Here is a 24,184-nt window from a genome sequence, read left to right on the forward strand (position 1 = left end):
TGAATCTGTAGGGGTCTCTGTTTCCCTATCTGTCTGCGCTCAATTTTATTTGGACTGTTGAAACACAAAAATAAAGAGCCATTTTCTATTGTGCACACCTTTCTCTGTACTTCCTTTTTCTGTCACATCCTCTCCTCCTCCCTCTCTCTCTCTCTCTCTCTCTCTGCTTTGACATCTGTAACCTCTCTCTATCTTCTGTCAATAAAGCTGATTTTCTCCAGTAAACCCCTCTGCTGTCTCCTGCTTGTTGTTCTTTCCATCTGTCTCTAACATTCACTTTTTATTTTCATTGGCTGCTGACAAGAGATCACAAGTTGTCCTTACTGCACCCAGCTATCATAATATCCACTGCCACTAACAAAGCACGCACACTTCGTTAGGGTTTATATTTGACCCACATCGTTACACGGTGTGATAGTCAACTTTTTTGGAAAATGTCCACACATTGATAAATATTGTACAGTAAATTATATCTGAAGCAGATTAACAAATAATTTAATCTTGTTAGTATGACCCTGCTTTAGCTCTATTGAAATTATACAGAGAAGCCCAGATATCTTCCACCATTTATGTTTGGTTAGACTTTTACCATAAATGTTTCATAGCTAAGAAATCCGGCTGGATGTCTGATCATGATTTATTATAAGAATTGACCTAAATGTACTTATTTTTTAAAATGGATCAGGCTTATAGCATGGCCCATCTTTTGATCTGTGTTGTGGGAGATTTTCCTCCTAGAGCACTTTGCAGCCAAATTTCAACCATCTAACTGTTGGTTTGAGGGCAAAATAGAAGAATTTGAAGGTGTACCCCTTCCTACCTTATTCCACTTACTTTTTGCAATAAATCAGTAGTACCAATGGCAGTGAATCTGCCCCAGAGCATGATGCTGCAACCACCATGCTTTACAGGTCAGAAAATGAACTTTAAAGCCACACTTCCTCTACCTCCAAACATCTTTCTTCATTTTGGATAAAAAGTTTAATGGTTCTCCCATCTGATAGTGGAAAACTCCAAGTGGGCCGTTGCAGATTTGAATCAGACTTTAAGTTTCTTTTCTATTCTTTTAACTCATTTGTGTTATTTTTCCATACTGAAGTTCAATAACTACTTTATTTAGACTTTAATTTAAAAAGAAACGCTATATAAACCAATATGCAGCAAGTAAACAGACAGAACATTTGTTAAAATTGGGAAAATATTAAAAATATGGTACTGATATCATCCAAAGGTTAATACTTACCTCAGATTAAATAAGGGATCAACGGATGGCCATAATTCTCTATTCATTGGTATGTAAAGCTATAAAAGTACAGTTAAAAAAATTTAATTTATATGACCATCTTTAGCATCTATTGAAATTATACAGAGAAGCCAAGATTCTCCACCATTTATGTTTGGTTAGACTTTTACCATAAATGTTTCATAGCTAAGAATCCGGCTGGATGTTGATCATGATTTATTATAAGAATTGACTAAATGTACTATTTTTTAAAATGGATCAGGCTTATAGCATGGCCCATCTTTTGATCTGTGTTGTGGGAGATTTTTCCTCCTAGAGCACTTGCAGCCAAATTTCAACCATCTAACTGTTGGTTTGAGGGCAAAATAGAAGAATTTGAAGGTGTACCCCTTCCTACCTTATTCCACTTACTTTTTGCAATAAATCAGTAGTACCAATGGCAGTGAATCTGCCCCAGAGCATGATGCTGCAACCACCATGCTTTACAGGTCAGAAAATGAACTTTAAAGCCACACTTCCTCTACCTCCAAACATCTTTCTTCATTTTGGATAAAAAGTTTAATGGTTCTCCCATCTGATAGTGGAAAACTCCAAGTGGGCCGTTGCAGATTTGAATCAGACTTTAAGTTTCTTTTCTATTCTTTTAACTCATTTGTGTTATTTTTCCATACTGAAGTTCAATAACTACTTTATTTAGACTTTAATTTAAAAAGAAACGCTATATAAACCAATATGCAGCAAGTAAACAGACAGAACATTTGTTAAAATTGGGAAAATATTAAAAATATGGTACTGATATCATCCAAAGGTTAATACTTACCTCAGATTAAATAAGGGATCAACGGATGGCCATAATTCTCTATTCATTGGTATGTAAAGCTATAAAAGTACAGTAAAAACTTCTTATTTTATGCATCTATAAACAAACGTAATATAGAAACTTTACAGAAACACATAGATGCCACACATTTACCAGCTATGGAGTGAGGATAATCAACAAACACATTTACCTTATATGTATGTATATTGTCCTATCTTTTCTATTTTGAATAGAGACATCTCTGTGTGACACAAATTTTTTACCCCAAATATCCGTGAGTTGGACATATAATCAAACCCTGTGTCACCAACACTGGCAGGGCAGAGTTTGTAGCACACTTTATAAATTATTACATTAACAGTGCTGTGACTGTTAGCATCTGAAGGCCTTATATATATATATATATATATATATATATATATATATATATATATATATATATATATATATTCTGGTTGAGTTAAAGAACAAATAGATACCGTACACATTTTTTTTTTAAATTGCATTAATACAGAATAGAACTGAGGTGGGTACATATTTAATGGGCACCTTAAGTCCATTAGGACACCTAAACCTTCAAAAGGAAACTTTTTGGTAAATTATAAAGGTTTCTTTAATAATGTGATTATTAAAGAAACCTTTATAATTTACCGAAAAAAGTTTCATTTTGACTTTTTTTCTTGATGACTTTTTTTTTTCTTAGCACCTGTTTATTTTGGATACAGTCCTTTGAAAAAGTATCAATCCACAGGATTTTACGACCACAGACTTTTTTTATCTTTTCTTAATTATATGTGAAAGACCAGCACAAAATAGCGCATAGTTGTGAATTACAAGTAATTATACATGCTTTGTATTGATTATTAGCCCCTACATTTATTCCCCTTCGCTGTCCTGCAGACATTTATCATCCGTACATTATTTAGCTGCTGCCATCATGTGCGTAGTTTGGGAATGGTGTGTTCAGGTGTTATGTAGATTGAGCTTATCTCCAAAGCTGTTTTTAATGTTTTATGCTGGGATTAATTCAACCATAGATATTCTCTAAATCAGTTAATTCTAAAAATAACTTGCACTTTATTTTATTCCAGATCAGCATAGTAAAAGGTGTGGAATAAAATTAAATTTTTCACATTTTAAAAAATTTTGAAGAGTTTTCAAAAATGTTTGATTAAAAAAAAAACATTTTTTTAATCTAAAAAAGCATGCAATATTTTCCTTCTCTTACACAGTTATACTCAACTTTCTCTTAATCTATTGGTCTGTCTATTTATGTGGTTGTAATGTGACAAAATATGGAAAGGTCAAGTAGTAGAAATGCCGCTTCAAGGTAATATATTAAAAAATCTGATACAAATAGGGCTAAAAACATATATTTTTTTCTGTGTTCAAAAGAAATTTGTGTTTACTGTTTACAACACAGTGAAACACTATGATTCTGGAAACTTGCCAGTAGGTTTTAAACTGGGAAATCAAAAGGCTAACAATAAGTTTCACTGTGATCGCAGGCTTCAACAAAGAGGTTACCATTATGAGAGCAAATGGCTTTGAAGGCCCATTTCCAAGGATAGACCATCAAGCTGCCATGGTGAGTAATGCATGTTCATTAATTCACATTCAACATTTTTATTGTTAAACTGACACTTTAAATATATGACATGCTTATAAATTTTGTTAAAGAGAATCTGATTTCATGCAAAATGAAAGGACAAAAATTTGTATTTTTTCCTTACCCCATAAGACTTTAGCAAAGACGTAAAAGACTTGACTACCATAGTGCTGTGAAAATGACGTGACTCTGGGTGCTGTTCAGTTAGGAAAACGTGTGACACGATGAGTTTTCTGCTTCTCCTGTTGAGGGTTGACTGAGCTGAGAACACCCAGACCCCTAACAGGAAAATATCTCTTTTTACATTATCACATTTCGGTGTGTAACAAAGATTGCATGTTATGGATGAATGAACTCTGTGTGCTTCGTTTATGTTGACTTTGTTGGAAAAACAGCTTAAACCCACATGATGTAAGCTACACATACTTTAGTTATGGGAGCATAAACAGAACAATTCAATTAAATTCTGTTTATTTATGTAGCGCTGATTCACAACACTTCCATTTAAGGGACTTTACAGAGACAATTCAACCAGATCATAGAGCAGTGGTCTCCAACCCTGGTCCTCAAGATCTACTGTCCTACAGATTTTAGATGCATCCCTGCTTCAACACAGCTGAATCAAATGATTGATTACCTTTTCAAGCCATTCATTTAATTCAGCTGTGTTGAAGCAGGGATGCATCTAAAATCTGTAGGACAGTAGATCTTGAGGACCAGGGTTGGAGACCACTGTCATAGAGTCAAATTGATTTAAAGTTTTCTATTTAAGGAAAACCAGTTGATTGCATCGAGTCATTGACTCGATGGCAATCCCTCACTCCAAATATGCTTGTAGCGACAGTGGAGAGGAAAACTCCCTTTTTACAGGAAGAAACCTCCAGCAGAACCAGGTTTGTTGTGAGCGGCCATCTGACTAGGCCGACTGGTGTTCAAGGAGACAGAAGCAGATATAGAAAAAGAAGCAGAAATACAAAAGGCAACGGTCAACCAGCTTCACAGGAGGCCCCTTCCAGGAAACACACAGCCAGGCAGACAAGCTCCGAGCCAGCCTCAACGTAAGAGGACGGAGAGAGCACATCCAGCCAGTCACAGTCAGAGAAACAGGACTACACTGAAAAACAGGCAGAGTGAACAAAATGTGCTTACCTCTGTACATTAAACATAGAGGCATATACAAAATTAGGAAATAGATTAAATGTGGTCATTTATCTTTGAGAAACAGGCTTTTGCATCTTGTTACATAGATGCTCCAATTATAGTTAAGCTGGGGATATAAGAACAACAAATGCAACAAGTCAAAGAGCATATTTTATCAAATAAAGCTCTGCATTGTTTTAGAAACATAATGGAGAGCAATGCACATACAACTGCAGCTTTGCTTTGCAGTATAATAGACGAGCAGCAAAACAAGCCAGCCTGCAGACTGTATCGCTCCCCAGAACATAAAAATCAGTCCTTTTTAAATCCCTTCTTAAAAAACTACTTTAGTTTTACTTTTAGTTTTACCAAACTACTTTAGTTTTACATGTACCATGGAGGGGGCACTTCAAAAAAGGGGAATAAAGGGGCTCTGTTCAGATGTGACTAAGATGGTACTTTCTGGTTTGCAAATAGATAACCTTCTGAATTATTCATTTTTTTCCCCCTCACGCTTATCCCAAGCGGGGTCGTGAGGGATGCTGGTGCCTATCTCCAGGTGTCTATGGGCAAGAATCGAGGTACACCCTGGACCAGGTCGCCAGTCTATCACAGGGCAACACAGAGACAAACAGGAAAAACAGCCATTCACACACACTCACACTTAATGAGAATTTAGAGAAGCCAATCATCCTAACAGTCATGTTTTTGGACTGTGGCAGGAAGCTGGAGTACCCAGAGAGAACCCATGCATGCTCAGGGAGAACATGCAAACTCCATGCAGGAAAGGGCCCAGAATCAAACCCAGAACCTTCTTGCTGCAAGGCAGAAGTGCTATCCACTGTGCCACTGAGCAGCCCTGTCCTTCTGAATTTGGAAAAGAAATATTGTCCCTATCAACATAACATACCCTCTTTAAAACATGGTTGTGGAAAAAATCTTGCTGAGAGGATGCTTTCCTTCACCAGCTCCATAAAAGTGGGTCCTGAGCTGCAACGGGACTAATTAGGTCGTTTTCACCCTGCTGGAGTGTTGAGGGAACATATAAAGTAAGAGAAAGTCAACTCTTATATAGAATGTTTAGAATGTCTCACAGACGTTTTTAGACTGGGTATACGTCATGCATTTGCAGCTGATTATATCAGGGATCCGTTATATTGAGCTGATCAGGAAGAAAAAAATAAAACAGAAAGACGGTCTCATAGGGTTTCTGATACCGCACTTCTTCACTACTCCACGTAGTTCCACATTTTGAAACAATTTAATTATTTATTTCTTATCTTTTCTTCTCAAATATGCAGCTCTAACATCACATCCTCCCTTCCTGCTTTGGTACTCTAGGACCTGGCAGATGTTCACACTGTAAGCAAACCACTTGAAGGATTGGGTAAACTGAACCTTTCCAGCATGGGCAGTTCTAAACAGGAGCCAGGACGCACCAGTATTCTTAAATATTTGGTCCTGGCCCCTGTTATGGCCCCTGTACTGAAAACATAAATGGCAAAAAATTTAATCTAAGTACATTGTTCTGCAGACTTGGTGTGTATTCCCTTCATTTGAGCAGGTAAGTAAGGTACATTTCTAATAAAATAAGATTATTTATGATCAAAATAAGAAACAAGAACTCCGTTATATAGTTTCAAGAGCATAATTTCCAACTATCTTATCATAAGGCCAAAAATATTCATACCTTTGCTAGATTTTAAACTATTTATCAGCTCAAATTAAGGACAAATACACTTTTTTTTTTTTTATTAACTTTTTTCGCTCAGTTTTATTGAAAAGAAACTGATTGGTCCCTTGATTTGTCCCTTGGACCAATTTAATATTTTCCCTTTAAAATTCAGTTTAACAGTTAATTTGAATGTAGTCTACCATCAGCTTTCAGCTCTATTTAGATAGGATCATGGTTTTTATCAGCAACATTAGGGAGTCTGCAACCTTAAAACAATACCTTGGTATATTTCATTCAGAACTGCCCCTGCTCTCCACATTATGGTAATCCATATCAGGGTGCTGGTATGGGTTTGTGTTCACATAATCTCCTCCAACCAGACTCTGGCGTGGTAAAAAACACTCCAAAGCACTGTTAAATCTCAGTCTCATGTATTAAAATGTCCCTTTCGAAGCCCAGACCTAAATCCCATTAATAAATACTACTATTATGTGAAAAATAGTGTTTCCAGCTTCTCTGCAATCATTCAGAACAAATGCATAAACTAAGAACTTCATTCAATATTAGAATAGCTGATATTCATAGAAGTATGGGCCAACATTTTACTCTTGATGTGGTGGACAGGAGAAGACATTTCAGTCACAATTCACAGTTTTATTGGTAAAATGTGGAAACCATGTTTAATTTCCGCTGGCAGTAGCCTATTCACTACTTTTTATTGTGAAGTAAAAAAAAAAACAAATGCATAAGAGCAAAAATTGGAAAGGTTGACCTTTTTTAAGGAAAACTTGAGAAGGTGAAGTGGGAAAAAAACAGTTGATTAGGAAGGTCTACTTGAGAGTACGGAAGAGGATTAGGGCCACTGAAAATAAAAAGAGATTTTTACATTTTATTTCAGTATAGTATGAGAAAAAAATCAAAATTCTGACTTTGATCTCAGAATTTTGAATTTAAACTCAGAATTCTCACTTTAGATTTAAACTAGTCAGAATTCTGAGATTAAAGTCAGAATTCCGAGAAAAAAGACAGAATTCTGAGATTAAAGTCAGAATTTTGAGAAAAAAAGTCAGAATTCTGAGAATAAAGTCAGAATTCTGAGATTAAAGTCAGAATTCTGAGCAAAAAAGTCAGAATTCTGAGATTAAAGTCAGAATTCTGAGAAAAAAGTCAGAATTCTGAGAATAAAGTCAGAAGTCTTAGATTAAAATCAGAATTCTGAGAAAAAATCAGAATTTTGAGAAAAAAAGTCAGAATTCTGAGAATAAAGTCAGAATTCTGAGATTAAAGTCAGAATTCTGAGCAAAAAAGTCAGAATTCTGAGATTAAAGTCAGAATTTTGAGAAAAAAAGTCAGAATTCTGAGAATAAAGTCAGAAGTCTTAGATTAAAATCAGAATTCTGAGAAAAAGTCAGAATTTTGAGAAAAAAACATCTGAATTCTGAGATTAAAGTCAGAATTCTGAGCAAAAAAGTCAGAATTTTGAGATTAAAGTCAGAATTCTGAGTTTTTTTCCCATATTAAACTGAAATAGTCAACTTTTTTTAATTATTTCAGTATCCTTATTCCTCTTCCATAAGAGAGCACCTATAACTACTTACAGGATGATTTTGTTTAATTTGGTTCTAGGAAAAAGCTACCTAAGCGCATTTGCCAGGAGAGGAGAGGATGGGGGAGGAGAAGTGGGGAAGGACAGGGGGGAGGATGGTTGGGCTGCAGTCAGGTTGTTTGGCGGCTGAATAAATGAATGAATGAATGAAAGGAAGGACGGCGGTAACCTGATCCACGCGGGTCTGCCTCATTGTGTTCAGCTCGCGCGCTGGAAAGAAAAAAAAAAAAAAACGGGACTGAAAACACGCCTGGGACCTCACGAGCCTTTCATTATTCATCGCGCGTGCCTTGTAGAAAAAGAAAAAGAGGAGGACAAGAAGGAGAAGGTGGAAAAGCGGGAGCTCAATGCCATCCCGGTCAGTCAGCGCGTGAGGAGCCTCTCCGCTGCGTCTAAAATCTTCCTCTGCTGCAGAGACCAGGGCTTTGAAGACAAAAAGAAACTGCTGCTTTACAAACCGACCCTTTCAACGTTTGCAGTTTTCATTTTGATAAAAAAGAAAGGAGGAAAAACTAATCCCAGTTATTATCCATTAATTAATCGACTGCAGGGGACGAGGAAATCCAGCGCTGATTCACCAGCCCTCATTCAGGTAAAGAATATGAAAATAAAATGACTTGAAAGTAGCTTTGAAAACGCTTCAGACATTTCTAAGCAGTGAAAGTGTAAGATTAGCTTTAGTGAAAGGTCGGCGTGTGACAGCTGGGGGTCATTCACTGTGTGTGTGTTTGTTGGGAGGGTAACAGAAACAATCAGTTTGATTAGATTTAAAGTGTGGAGGACACAGGATACTGCAGAAACAGAGACGACCAAAGGAGGTCAGTGGACCAGACTGTTTGCTGCAGCAGTCACCCTGTCCTCCTCCACCTCCTCCTCCTCTGCATCACTTTAACCTACATATTGGAATGACCTTAACCTGCTTTTCATCCCCCACAGACTGACTGGCATGATGGAAAGATGGGATCAGCATTTTTAACCTCTTAATATCCACCTCATTTTGGGAAATTCTCACCTATTTTGCATACCAAATGGAAAACCAAATAATTTTGGAACTGTAAGCCCAAATTACATGTGGTATACATTATTTAAAAGCCAACAACCTCTAGTTTTTGATCATATAAATTGGGTGAGTAGAACACAGACCAAATTGCATCAGTTTAAACCTGACTCAAACTTGTTGTTTTTATTCTCTGACATTATAGGTCTCTTTTGAACAGCAGTTAGGTCTCTTTTGAACATGCTTGAGAAAAGGGTGCAGCTTGTAAATTTTTTTTAACATGAATTCAATTATATTTTTACATTAGTCCAGGTCTCTAGACCTAGTTTTTTCAGTAATGCAACTGAAACATATCTGAATGGTCACATAAGTGTGACCCGCTGTTTCAAACAAAATACAAATAGATAATAAAACCAAATACTCCACCATCAAAGGAGCCCGCTAGAAAATGTGCAAACCAGCAGCTCGTCTAATGGGTTCACAAAATCACTCTCATTTTTAAAAGGTCGGAAGCATTTTTATTTTCTTGCATTGGATGCTCTAAACCTGCCAAGAGAGAAAAAAAAAACTACAACTTTAAAAAAAAGATTATCTATTGGATTTAAAAGAAACGTTTTACTTTTAAGCCAAGATTAAATTCAAGCATGTAGTATTTTTTTTTTCATATATTACAAAACATGGGCATGGTCATTAACCAGTTTGGGTTAAATACACTAGGTTAATTTTTAGATCCGTTGCTTATATGACGCTCACAGCAATGCTAGCTAGCACTGACTCAGGCTACGTTTACGTTTTTTCGATTTTTTCCAAATATATGGGACTTGTATGTTATCTCCAGTGTGAATTGCCGTCATACAACCTAAGTGTCCCGCATAGGCAGTAGAGGACGCAATGACATCAAAAGCAAGTGCGATCTCGGAGGTAAACATAGATGGTAGTGCTGGAGAACATATAGCGATCTTTCCCAATCTTAAAAACACAATCTTTCCAAGATGGTTAAACATAAATACTACTCTCCGAATTATCGTCAACCATTGCTGTTGTTTTTTCTTGCCACTGCGTAGCTGAACCACTGTGGGGTATCAATGACTTTCAGGTCGGATGAATGCGACCTGGCCGTTCAGACACGTATCGGATTCAGGATCACATAGCCAGGCGGACTGTTTCGCATTGGAGAAAATCTGATTTGTGTTGTTCAGACTGTTATGAAAAGATCAGATTTATGTCGCAAGTGGGCCAAAAAAAATCGGATTTGGGCACTTCAGGCTGCGGTGTCAACGTAGCCTCATCCAGCTGTGGTTGGGTTCACGTTAATGAGCTCCGTTCAGTCATGGTGCATTCTGATTGCTCACCAGGTAAACAAGTGAGCTCCACATGTTTTATTCTTCAGGATTTAAAGAAGTTAGTGCCAACAGGTATTGAACAGGCAGTTGTTCTCAGGATTTCGGGTGATGGAAAGAAAAAAAAACCTGACATATGACTTCCTATGTGTTGACTGTTAGTTGTTGCCATTGTGCTTCTGACTAATAGCGAGTATTGGCAGGTGTGTTGCGATACGATGCGTGTCACGATACTTGGGTCACAATACAATATTATCAGGATATTGCAATATCTCTATATATTGTGATATTTTACCCAGCTATCAAAATTAAATCTAAAAATAAAAAAGCAAGTGTTGCATACATTCATCAGAATCAATGTTATTTGGGGTTTGACTCGGTCCATGCCTTCTACTGTGACTGCCTGAACTACAGAAATGGTGCTGCGGCGCACAGCAAAGGGGCTCTAGGGTGCCATTTACCAGAGTCGCGGTGCAGAGGTAGCCCATTCCCCCTCACTGTTTTAGATTAAAAATTACATTTTTTAAAATCGATATTAGGAACTTACCCTGCGATAGACTTCCAACCTGTCCAGAGTGTACCCTGCCTCTTGTCTAATAACACCTGGAGATAGGCACCAGCACCCCTCGCGATCCAAGCAGGGATAAGGGTGATGGAAAATGGATGGATGGTACTGAAAGTTCGATATATATCGTCAAATCGTTGTTTTTTAAAACACCCCTAATTCTAACCATGTCACTGCTTGTATCTCTGTTAGTAGTGTATTAAAGCATTTAAAATATATAAACAAACAAGCCTGGTTGGTAGGGCAAGTGTAATGTTGTGAGTGACACCCCAAATTGTTCTGGTTATCTTTTTATTAGCGTAGAAGGTAGTTTAAGTTAAAAATTGTTTCCAAGCCGGTAAGTTCTTGGCAAGCTGTTAAGAGGGAATATTTTACATTATGATTTTTTTTTTGTCTTTGTGCTGATTTTGTATTTCTATTTTAATTTTCTAATGGTTAAACTGCAACAACCTCATACTGTCTTGGTGCTTATGAGTTTTGCTTTAAAACTATTATTTTTCCTCGACTTACTTGTCTTCCCATTAAGATACCACTCTGAGTGGAGAGCCGTATTTCTAGTATCAAAAAGCTGGCACTGAACGCACACACAGAAGTTGCCAATTTTGTGTCTGTTTTGTGTTGAAAAGGATGCAATCAGGGAAATCTATCGCTAGTTTTCTAAAAGAAAGTCTGACTTTGATTGTTGCAGCTGATTTTCTTCATATTTTCATGGTGAACTTTTTTATATTCGGTTTTATTGCTCTTTATTCCTTCACTGAGTCATAGAGAATTGATGATGGATGGTTAAGAGATTATTTTAAGTATGCATTCATAACGTCTCTCCATTAAAACCGACCATTGTCTGTTTTAAATAAGAACAAACAGTTTTACTGTTTCATCTTAAAGCTTGAATAGTTTGACCTTGCTGTCTCATTGCCTTTAGTCTTGCTGATTAGTTTTACTTGACTGATTGATTTTACGGTGGACTTAATGGAGTTAATGACTTCTTACCAGCAGACCTCTTTATTGACAAAGGGATGATGGATATTTCAGAGGCTTGTCTTCCTAAATATTTTCACAGTCCACAGGGCTTTCCTGTATTTTACAGCTTCAGCTAGTTTTTATGATGCAGCTTACATTGCAAAACCCTGCAAACATGACCACCTGGTTAACATAAGCAGGGGGTGGCGACAATACAGAGCTCTAGAAATAGTATATTGCAAAAACATTCTCCCTACTGAACCTTTTCAGATTTGGTCACATGACAATGATTGGATTTTTTTTTTGTTTTAACTGTTGGTATAAGAACCCCAGTTTCTGCTGATGTTTCACCAAATGTAAGGTGAGTGGAGGTTTGTAGAGAATCCAAACGCAGAGACTGAGACAGAGATGGTTTCTTGCAGATTTAACGATGACAGTGTTGGCACCAGAAGCATAAATTCAGAATTTAAAATACAGGGATCACAAGAACCAGAACAGAGTTTAACACAAAACTTAAGGTGGGAATGAAGAGAATCCAGCAATGAGTAACTGCAGAGGAGGAATATATATGTGCCAAACAGAACAATGAATGGAGTAATCGACTAATTGGGAGCAGTTGTGGAAAGAAGTAGCTAGAAGGTGCTTAGGAGATAGGGTAGAGGCACTATGCGCATACAGAGAGTCATCAAAGAAACAACTGGGCTTAAATATAACTAGGAAATAATTTAAATGAAGGTATAGGGGAATTAAACTGATGAATAGAAAATGCAGAATGACCATAGAGGAACAATAACTATGATATCATGGGAAACATATCCTAAAAATAGCCATAAACAACGAATAGCAAAATAAAACTAGAGCAAAGACTTATAATGCTGAATAGGATATAACTGAAAAACCATCAAAAAGGAACAGTTAAAGTAAGAAGTAATTCAAGTTATATAACCAAGCAAGCACAGAATAACATCAATCAAAGCCTAACTGGAAACCCAAAGTGAAAACTTGAACAGAACCAAAAACCCAGAGCAGTAGTTAGTTGGGATTAAAGTTTAATTTAAAGGTTTCCCATGTCTAGAGACCTGTGGTACTTCCAGGTCTTTAGTGGTGAACTCATACTGGGCCATTTCTATATTCGAATATGGATTGATCTAAACCATTCTGTGACGGCTGTGGGTAAATGTTTAGTTATTGTCCCGCTGGAAGTTAGGGTTAGTGTCCGTCCCCGAGGATGGAGTCTGTTGCACTCTACAGCAAGTTTTCTTTTGGGAAATCTCTGTATTCAGCATCGACCATCTTCCCATATACTCTGACCTTCATCGCCATCCTTCCTCTCAGGGCGAAAATTTATTTTGGATGATCAGATTCAAGGAACCGAATAACAAATAAATTATGTTGTTTGGATTTGGAATGGGGAAGATTTGAAGAACCATATGTGATTTCTTTGTTTGCTGTTTGGTTTGCATGTAAAATCCTTAAAAAATTTGTGGTTAATGTAAGAAAATCAAGAAGAGTTCAGGGGAAATATGTCATTTTGAAGGCAATGCTGATTCAATTCAACTTAATCCATTACAGTGACATTTTGTCGCTTATGATCGTTGCTTTGGTGTTTGATTGATTTTGTATTGGTTCTTTCTTCATGTAGCTCATCTCTTTGTCTGACCTCATTATTTTTTGTGTGGTCATCATTCAAAGTCAGTAGCTGATTCTAGGAATAATGAAGCCAAAGGGCAAACTGCCAATTCAGAGTGTTTGCCAATACCTCTGCTTGGTCCCGTGACAGAACATTTCTCAGTCGACTCTAGAATTTGTCCAGAGGGACCTTCAGCATGCTCCATGTTCCACTGAGGGAGTCAATGTCTGTTAGTGTATCACCCAGTTTTTTTTGTGTGTGTTAGAGGGAAGCGATTTTTCCTCCCCCCACCCGTTTTAGCACTGTGCATTTTCTGATAACACCGGCAGGAACAATAAAGTTATCACTGATGTCTTCTTCCCTCAGACCTCTCCCTATTCCCAGAAAGCATATCTCCGACAGACAAACACAATCACAGGTTGTATAACAGTTTTTGATGTGGCTGGAGTTCGCTGAGCCAGAAGAACAGACGAGGTAGAAATAAGAACCAGGCATCACACAGACAAAACATGGATAAGGAAGGCAGGCAGAGGAAAAATATGACTTTACTTTCCCCTTAGGGTTAAGAAAGTGTTTTTGAACTGAACTAGATGGTATATTAACTGTCATTCTTTTGTTCCCGTTCCATGCATCAGCTGACAGTGAGTGGATAATGTGAAAAGAGCAACTAATATGTATCTTGGATGTTTGTCATGAAAAGCAAATCATGTGAATGTCTTTTGTGCAACTCTCAGACTGCACAGTAAAGATTATGTTCCCTAACTTGTCTTTAGGCTGTTAATAACATTTTGGGACTATTTCTAATAGCTCTCTGGGAATAAATGGCGACTAAGTATGAAAGCATAGCACAGAAGATTCTGTGTGTGATTCTGGCCATGTTCTCATAACTTACATATCAATTCTTCTGAAATCCCTCTCATTCCAGTAAAAAACACCTAACATTGTGGGAGCTTTTAAAGGGAGGGGGATCTTTGATCTAGGGCTACAACTAATAACTGTTTACTTAAAGGTATAGTGGAGGATTTTCGCGAATTTTTGATAAGACCCGCCCTCTCCACTTTTAAAAAGCATGTGCATGCACAACCCTGTACCCTCTCCTGAGAGGGAACACCTATTAATTCGAGAGCGTGCACGAGCCCATTTCTCATCCTGCATGCTCTGTTTAAAGGTTGTTGTTTGCATCGCTCATACAACTGCACTTTCCAACAGAAGATTTGCAATTTTTCCACTATGTCAGACTCACCACCAGTAAGTGAAAATGGGGACGAGCACGTAGGACGGCCTTATGTAAAAATATCACTAGAATGATTGACAATTAGGAGGACCACTTTTAATGATCTACACCAGGGGTCTGCAACCTTTCATATCCTAAGAGCCGTTTTGCCCAGAGTACGACCAAATAAAAGTTGTTTAGAGCCGCAAAATACATATTATTTTTAAAAATCTTGTATAGGAAATTAGTTGTTGCCATCTCAAACAATCAATTCATATATTCTTAATGTTAAAACCTATAATTTTCAAGCTAATTAATAGAAAAATGTCTCTTAAAACAGGTTTCTGGTTCTTTTAATCTCATTCTTTTCCATCTTATAAAAAATGCTAAAGCTATTGATACAGGTATATATTATAGTAAATTATTTAGCTCCTTATATACATTTTAGCCACTATTAAGAGCCGCTAGAGAGGGTCCAAGGAGCCATATGTGGCTCCGGAGCCGTAGGTTGCAGACCCCTGATCTACACGGAAAAAGAACAATTGATTAATCTCTATATTCTTTTTTCTGATTAAATGATTGATAATCAAATGATCAAAGGTTATTTTAAAAAGATTCCACAGAGAATTTAAACTAAGTGAAGCTAAAACTGCATCATTTGAGGACTTAAGGATAGAGCATATAGATGGACAAAAATGTTTTTTTCTCCTTGAATCAAAATATTTATATATGTTTTACAATTTTGGTATAATTCCTGTTTTGAGTGCGTCGCTCTTTCAGCTAAAGGCATGTTTTTAGAGTCTCTATATTCCAGTTAACAATTGATTACTGAATTATGTAAATAATTGATTATTCCAATTCATTGTTTCAGCCCTACTTTCATCATTGGCTATTGGCTTTAAGTACAGGCATGCCCAAAGTCGGTCCTCGGGGTCAGCTGTCCTTCAGGTTTTAGAGGTTTGTCTGCTTTAGCACAGCTGGTTCCAATGAATTGCAGCTCAGCAAAAGTCTGTTAATCAGCTATCAATGAAAATCAGCTGTGCTGAAGCACAAAAACCTTTAAAAACTGCAGGACAGCGGCCCTCAAGGACCGACTCTGGGTTTGCTCGCTTATTGCCTTTTTAGTTCCTTATGACATTCTGGTAATTGGAGTCAAAAACTTATTAATTCAGAGAGAATCATTTAACGCTGCATTCTGTATCCAAAATCATTTTCTCCCAGGCATGCATTCAGAATCCCAGTTTGAACTTTTTTTTTTTACAGAAATCTAACTAATATCATTTTGCCACATCCCAGATTAGAAATGTGTTTCGTCCACCATGATTATATTTGTGTCCTGGAGAGGAAGAGAATTTGAAAGATTCAGGAAACACAACAATACGACTCAGCCATATAATGGCTTCAGTTACACAACCTCAGTTGCCCACTATTGTCCACAACATCCACCGATTATTGTTGTTGCACTATGCAGCACAAACCATTCACTAAACACAAAGCAGAGCACAAAATACCTGCTAGCACAAACATTCTGTTTATAACAAGCAGACTGAAACACACAGATAGGAAGATTACCGCTCAGGAAACAATCCAGTATTTGAGAAAAAACTGCACTTCCACCTCTTTTAGCTATATTGAAATGCAATAAAAATAATTGTATCTTTGTTTTGGGAATTCAGGCAGAGTAGTTTATCTAATTCTGAAAAGGGCTTTTCATCAGAATTCAGTTTAAGACCTAAATAACAGAAGGACATTTCACGGCACCATTTTCTAGATACCAATTTCATGTTAGATATTTAGCAATATATGCCTTTGGTATTATTTTATTTGCAGTGGGACAGAAAGATGCTAATTTGATGTTGAATGACTTAAATATATATATATATATATATATATATATATATATATATATATATATATATATATATATATATACATATATATATATATATATATATATACATATATATATATATATATATATATATGATTTATGATGTTTTTAATGATATATGATTTTTTTTCATAGAAACAATATATATATATATATTATATATATTATATATATATATATATATATATATATATATATATATATATATATATATATATATATATATATATATATATATATATTGTTTCTATGAAAAAAAATCATTTGACATGTGAAAATGACATCATTGGATGAAGATGTATCTTTAGGGTGCATGTAAAGATGAAGATTACATCACTCACAAATTCTACCCACTCTCAATTTAAACATAATGTTGCATTCCAAAAAAGGAGAAATAAGCTATTATCTAAACAATTGTAATCTAACGATGGCTGTTAATGATAAACACTTTGAGGCAGCTGTATGGCAAGCCCAATGGCCATTTAATAACAATTTATGGCCATTCTTAGGACAAGGAGTTTGTCTGTTTATTATGTATCATTTATACTGGGCAGTAGTTTTAACAAATAAAAACAAATAATTTGGTTTTTCTCAACACGTGCCACAGTTGAAACTTTTTTTTTTTTTGGTGTGTGTCCTGTTTTGCCAATATAGCTCTGGAACTCAATATCCCAAACCTAGATAATAGCAGATTTGCTTTCAGACTATTATGTTAAGAAAATAATCATTTTGAATTGTTGTTTTTGTCTGACATAACGTATGTATGTAATATTATTCGAATATTTTGGACAATACTGTGAAAGTCAAGCACAGACTTGTGGATAGCAGGCTGTTTTAGTCCAAGTGAAGCTGCTTTTCTTTCCTTAAATACTTCAGGCTAATGAGCTAGTTTTCAGAAATAGTTTGCTGATGAGCCTGGTGCTTTTCTTAGGCCAACACACTGCAGAGCTTGTTAATACTATAAGCTATCACAGTGAGAAGATTCACTCTGTCCTTACAACACACGTAACACACTCTCTGTCATGGTTTGGAAAAGACAGTCTTAATAGCCCCTTGCTCAGAGAGATTCAGTAACATCTATGCTGTTTAATACATTTGTCTGATAATTAAAGGCTTATTTTTATATCTATACATGCAATAAAATCAAGTTTATATATATTGCATTATCTTGTTGTTACTGTGTTGGCACAAAGCCAAATTAACTAATTAAGGTAGACCTAGATCTGAGGCAGAAGTAATTAAACTTGACTTTACTTATAATCCACAAGAAAGCTTGCATATTTACATGTTTCGTCCAAAAAATTAAAAAAGGTCTGTTGACTTTTAACCTTACTCTATGGTCTTTACCAGGGGTAACCAATTAAAAATCTTTGGGGTCCTAATAAAGCAAATCATCAACCAGTAACGGTCCGGAGACATTTTTATTATAATTACTATATACTACAAAGTTACTTTAAACAGAATTTAACACTGAAATAAATTAGGTTTTTATGCATCCATGTTATACATTGAATAAAAAAAAAAAAATCCATTTTAAAACCTAAAGTTTTTTTTTTAAGTAGAGAACAACAATCGTTCAGTTTGCTATAAAGACAATTTCCTGATTCAGATATTTTATACAACCTGAACTGACCATTTTTTTTATTTTTCTTTCTTTTTTCTGGCTTAATGCAAGCAGTGGGCTTTAGGCTGCCCTGCAAGGCTTTAAACCTGGTTCTGATTGTCAAAGTGCTCATTTTGAGCCTGGATCCATTTTCATTTTTTGATTATGTTCATGGTGGAGAATCCTGCTTCAGAGCAGCAGGTTGAGCCAAACATACTCACAATGTGCAGGGTCATCTTTGAGCACGCCATTTCACTTTTCTTTCTCTAGTTCACCACGCTTCTTCCAGCAGTCAACACTTTATCTGCTCTCTTTTTCTCATTGTCTTCTTTCCCATCACCCGGATTGCCACAGGTTTGCCTGCTGTGTCTAAAAGTAGCTCGCAGCAGCAACCCTGATGGACACAGCTCATTGGCTAATACCGGTATGTATCACGTGCAGCCTGGTCCTGGACGATCCGGAGGGCTTTAACATGTTCACAGCAGAAGCGGCACAACTGAAGTTAGACACTGTCGTCGGACAAGATGCAGTAATTTATAAATGTTTTTATTCAGGTTGGGTTTGGATTACCCAGGAGGTGGGTCCGGATCCTGACCTCTCCGACCTAATCCGTGACCTCTGGTCTATACACTAGAGTATTTGAATTCATACGGAGAGAAGATCTGATTGGTTTTCTTTGTGGTCTCTTTCCAAATAAAGTCCATTGTTATCCACATGGATCTCACATATTAACTATTTTTCACTGCTGCTTGCTTTATTTTCAGCAGTTTTTCATTTGATCTGATTTTAAAGAAAATGAACTTCCTTAGCAGCTTTGTTACCTCAGATTCATTTTATGGCTAAGAATCTAAAGTAGCTCATCAATAAACGAAGGAGAACAAGTTCATTGCAATACTTTGTGTTCTCTTCTGCGTTTGTGATGTAAAAGTCTGAAATAAAACAAAATGATACAGTCTGTGGGCTGTTGGATGAACTGCAGGGGAGAACTGAACTGTTGAATAATCCAAAATGTCAGGGAGGCGTGCTTAGCCAATTATTCTGTATTTCAAGGTTTCAAGTTCTTAGTATGGCCTCACTAATGTGGTCAAATATAATCTCAATGACAGAAATTTACTGCTGGAGCAGCTGCTAGAAAGTTCAGCTGAGAAAGCTTGGTACCTGCTGAGAGCAGCTGCAGGATTACTTATATTAAAAGTCATAAACTACGGCTTATATTAATGTCATGGGTAAAGGTACTGCTTTTACAGTAATGGTAAAATGTAAGGAAATACTTTTACAGGTACTGGCATTAACTTATTTAGACATAATAAAAGTGAATGCTAACTGAAAGAAACAAACCACTCCCTGTTATTTGATTGCTTGTGCAGCTACTTTTTAATGACTGAATATTATCCATTCTCTTATTTTAAAGAGTTGTTTCATTTCCTAAATGTTTAAAAGCTGTAAAGCTTTTGCTTTTAAACAGATGAGCTGAATTTGACTCATGAATACTAGAAGGTCACTCAGCTGCAGCAAGGTGCTGAGGTCCTGTGGCTGCAAACAAGGCCTAAATTATCACCTCTTCAGCTCCATGCCTGGCTATTTATGTGAGGTGCTTTTGCTTGTGTCTGGGTTTCGTTTTACACATTATACACATTATGAACATCTCTACTTTGATATCGTCAGACGATTCACAACAGACATTGTGTAAGAGGTTCTGTGGTGCTTTCAGAAGCAGCTTCTCTAAGCTGAGAGCAGCTTCCATTTATTTTTTTTTAGAGAAAAGATAATTCTTCTTTAAAAACTCAAAAAGCCAATTTATTTTATAGTAGGGCTGGCCGATAGACGTAATTTTTACCGTTACTGTCATTCACTACGATAACCGGCGGCAATTTGCTCATGTCGGTAAAAGAAATAAACATATTTTTTTCACTTTTTTCCTGTGTGTACTGGTTGCTTTTATTTCCTTTACATTTAAGACACAGCAACGTGTGTCTAATCAGGTGTCCGAGCCACTCAGAAGTGTAAACAAAGAGAATGGCGGATGACCCTGGTGAAGAAGCAGCTGTAAACGAAATTATATCAGTTTATCCTGTGTAGCTGAGCGAGAGCAGAGATGAAGCTGAGCACGCAGAGAAGAAGCCGGGAAGCGGGTTGTGAGAGTTGAGCGCGTGGCAGACCGGTTTTGAGAGAGGTTGTGCGAGTTTAAACGATGCACAATGTTCACACTGCATGCTCAGTTCTGTGGCACCAAAATTACGCCATAGATGTTGAGCAAAAGAACACGACATGCAAAGTTTTTCTGAAAACTATCGGGACTACCCAAAGTAACACATCCAGCCTCCATCACCTACAGAACAACCATGCTGTTAAGTTCAAAGGTGTGCAAAGATGCGTAAAAATGTTTGCTAGAGAGATAACATTTTTCTTCTATTCAATGAAACATTGTTGAATGTTTAAACATGAATGAGTACAAGACTTTAATATTTAATTGAAAGTAATATGTAATGTGATCAGTTGCATTTCCTGCACATGCCTTTATTTCTGATAGAGGATCTGGAGCATTTATCGTGCATTAATCATTATCAAGGTAAACTGCCCATTTTATCATTACCGGTATATTGATTTGTGGTCACATCGCTAAGACCTAACCTATAGTATGGTTGCTGAGAGGTGCAAATGCGCAGTTAACGAAGAGACAAGCTGCAAAAACTTGTGATGCAAACAAAACGTGCAAACACAAAAAAACAAAGGCAAAATAGAAATGCTGCAAAAAAAATTCTCTAATCAGTACAAATAGAAGCATAAACCAACAATAAACAAAACAAATTCAAACAAAAACAGAAGCAAAAACAAAGTGCTGTAGTCACAGAAAGAAAATGATGCAAACAAATAAAAGCAGCTGCTAACTTGCTCTAAAACAGAAGTGCTCCGGGTTTAGTGCAGGATTAAAAAAAGAAAGTTGGAAGAAGAAAGGAGAGGTTTGTTATCTTTCAGTAACATGCTCTGGACTGATTTTGTCTGTATTTTGTTCGACTCCATCTAGTGTTCTGGAGCACTACCTTTTTTAGAGCGACTTTGATTGCAGAAACTTGTTTTTGGTTGCAGCTTGTTTGTATTTGCTGCAGTTGTTTTTGCTTACATTTTGTTTTGTTTATGTCTAAGACTTTGCATCATTCATGGGCTTGCTGTTCATTTTGCTGTTTGCTGCACATTTTCACCTGTTTGCGGCTCTTTTTTTGTTTGTTTGCAGCTGTTTTGTTTTTATTTTTTTGTGTTCACATGATTTGTTGTTTGCATCACACATGTTTTTGCAACTTGTTTCTTTGTTGAATTCTCCTGTCGGCCACCTAAGTATTTACCAAGATGTAGCATCGACACTACACCTGGGGTTCAATCTACCGTGATGTTCATCCTTGAGAAGTTTGCTGAGTCCATATATTGTTTTTTAAGGATGTATGATCTGTGTGAGGGGAAAATGTTGGCCTTTTGATGTTTTGGAAGTATCTTTTAATGATCCCAGGCTGATGGGCAGCAACATGGCTTCCTGTAGGGTCACTGCTGATGTCTTGCTGTTAACACACATCTGTATCCTTGAACTGCTTCTGAAGGAATTAGACTGTCTTGCTGATTAACAATACCTTCTGCTACTTTTCATCTTACATCCTGTGAGATCAGCTATGGTGAACAGCCTTTAAAAACTGGGTTTGTTTACAAGTGTGGTACACTTGCGGTTATATTTTAATATTTTCTACATCTTCAGTGATCAAATGGTTTTCAATACTTTTTAAATATTGTGTAATAACATCTCTCTTGTCATTTAAATATTAAATTCAGTACAAAATTATATTTTGATTTTGACACGCATGTATGATAGGAAGAAAGTTCAAAGAAAAACAACTGTTTACAATCAGACAGAGGTTTCATGTTCTTTATAAATAAATATTTTAGTTATTTAGAAAAATCAAGAACCACATTTCACTTCAGTCAAAAGTTGGGAGATTAATTTAAAGTTAGCATCAGCTAAAACAATACTCGTAAAATACTGGAATCCATCCATCTTCTCCTACTTATTCTATGAGGGTCGTGTTGGGGAGGTGCCTATATGCGACAGTATATGGGTCAGAGGCGGGGTTAACTCTTGACAGGTCACCATTGTGTCTCAGAGCAACACAGAGACATAAGGCGTTAAGGACCATTTAAAGATGGCAATTAACCTGACAGTCATTTTTGACTGTGGGTGGAAGCTAGAGCTAGAGAATAGAATAGAATAGAATAGAATATATTAGAATTACCCTTTAATCCCCAAGGTGAAACATGTAGGTGTGTCAGTGGCATGCAAGTAGACATTGAAAGCAAAGAAAACACTGCAGTTATAAAAAATAATCTGCAAATGCAGATAAAATAAGAAATAAAAAAGAAAGACAAAAGAAAAACAGCCACCCATAAATATGCTTATTTAACAGAATTTTAGCTATTCTGTTCTTAATAGAACAATGATGCTATTTATTTTGCAGCCCATTAGCTCAACTAGTTAGCCTGCACTCAGTTGCTAAACAGATACACAAACTGCGATTTAAAAACAATACCTTCATATAGTAGTAGCCAACTTTCTTTTATTCTCCACTGCATTGTTTTCCACACAGCTAATTTTTCTATGTGTGGTAGTGCTGATCCAGGAGGAGATGGACGAGCCATGAGCACAACCTCTCCTTACAGCCAAAGAGAAAACTTTCCATCTTTTTTAATCTGACATTAAAAAAGACATTACTCAATACCGTAAACAGCAGAAACAGTATGATGGAAAAGGAAAATTATAGTTTTTATTTATTTTCTATCCCACAAGTATACCAATTGAGACCAATCAATGTCTATAGTCATCATAGCTGGATGGAAGAAGCAGAAACAATTGGACAGTGTTGTTTAGAAAGATCATATTAACCTGTACTCTAAACCAAGGTCTAAAATACTGTTTATATTTCTCTGTGACTATACATTATCCGACCCAGTGAACCAGTCAGTGAACAGCCAGCCTAAATAAGTATTGTTTTTATTACAAAGTTTGGACTGTTATTATTATTATTAACACGTAATTACACCACACGATATATATTCATTAGCTTTAGTCTAAGGAGAAAATAATACAGTACAACTGCTCAGTGTCACCCTCAGATCATGTTTATCCCCCTTTGTCCAGTACATCTGTTGTTTTTGGAGAGCTGTCATTAACTGCAGACCTTTCTGTTGAAGGGCCCTCATCAGTGAGCATGAAAAGTCTGCATCCCTGTTCTGTGAGGGGAGGTGCTCCTGGGCAGTGAAGCATTAGTATTCTGTTTGGAGAATGGTGCTGCAGCTCCTGCAGGGTCCTCTGTTGTTTCTCTAGGAAGGGGGTCTGAGGGGGTCGGAGTTGTGAGTGAGTGGTGGCAAGAGACGTTTCGAAAGGGACACAACTAGTTTGCTATTGGTCCAGACATGTTGCACATTCCTTTTTAGCTCTCAAACCTCAGAGGGACCTTGATATGATTTCAGTCTGCTTGTTGTTTCACGCTCTGTGGCGATGGGTAGGTGAGAACTGCCTTTATTAATATTCATTACAGGGCTGCAATTTACCCTCACCCTGCCAATTTGGAGGGGTCTGTAACTATATGCAGATTCACTTTCAGCTGTTTGTCTATGATACTACCTCTGCTTTTGTTTCACCTCCATTATACTGGACACAAGCTGTTTACTTTAACTATTTATTTAGGCTCAGAGATGTTTCGGGGTTGCTAATAGATATCAGTCATCAGAGCCAAGTTGTTCGATTTTCAGCCACATATGCTGCTTGATGTCTGCGTCTGTTTGTTTATGTGCAGACGGTCTCTGATTTTTGTTTTATTTCCTGTGTTGATTGCCATTTCCACAGTTACAAGT

The 24,184-nt window shown here is 36.7% G+C and overlaps 1 protein-coding gene across 4 annotated transcripts in view; it reads left to right on the top strand.

Annotated features, from left to right (window-relative positions):
• LOC119792390 (A-kinase anchor protein 2) overlaps positions 1 to 24,184 on the top strand; it is a 101,283-nt gene that overhangs the window by 56,155 nt on the left and 20,944 nt on the right. For all 4 annotated transcript variants that reach the window (XM_038299008.1, XM_038299009.1, XM_038299011.1 and 1 more), the window contains one exon: positions 3,572 to 3,651. In XM_038299008.1, the coding sequence (XP_038154936.1) occupies positions 3,572 to 3,651 (80 nt within the window). The remainder of the gene's footprint in view (positions 1 to 3,571; positions 3,652 to 24,184) is intronic.

The sequence above is a fragment of the Cyprinodon tularosa genome, unplaced genomic scaffold (genome assembly GCF_016077235.1).
Source record: "Cyprinodon tularosa strain WSP-4 unplaced genomic scaffold, ASM1607723v1 ctg418, whole genome shotgun sequence".
Classification (NCBI taxonomy): Eukaryota; Metazoa; Chordata; class Actinopteri; order Cyprinodontiformes; family Cyprinodontidae; genus Cyprinodon; species Cyprinodon tularosa.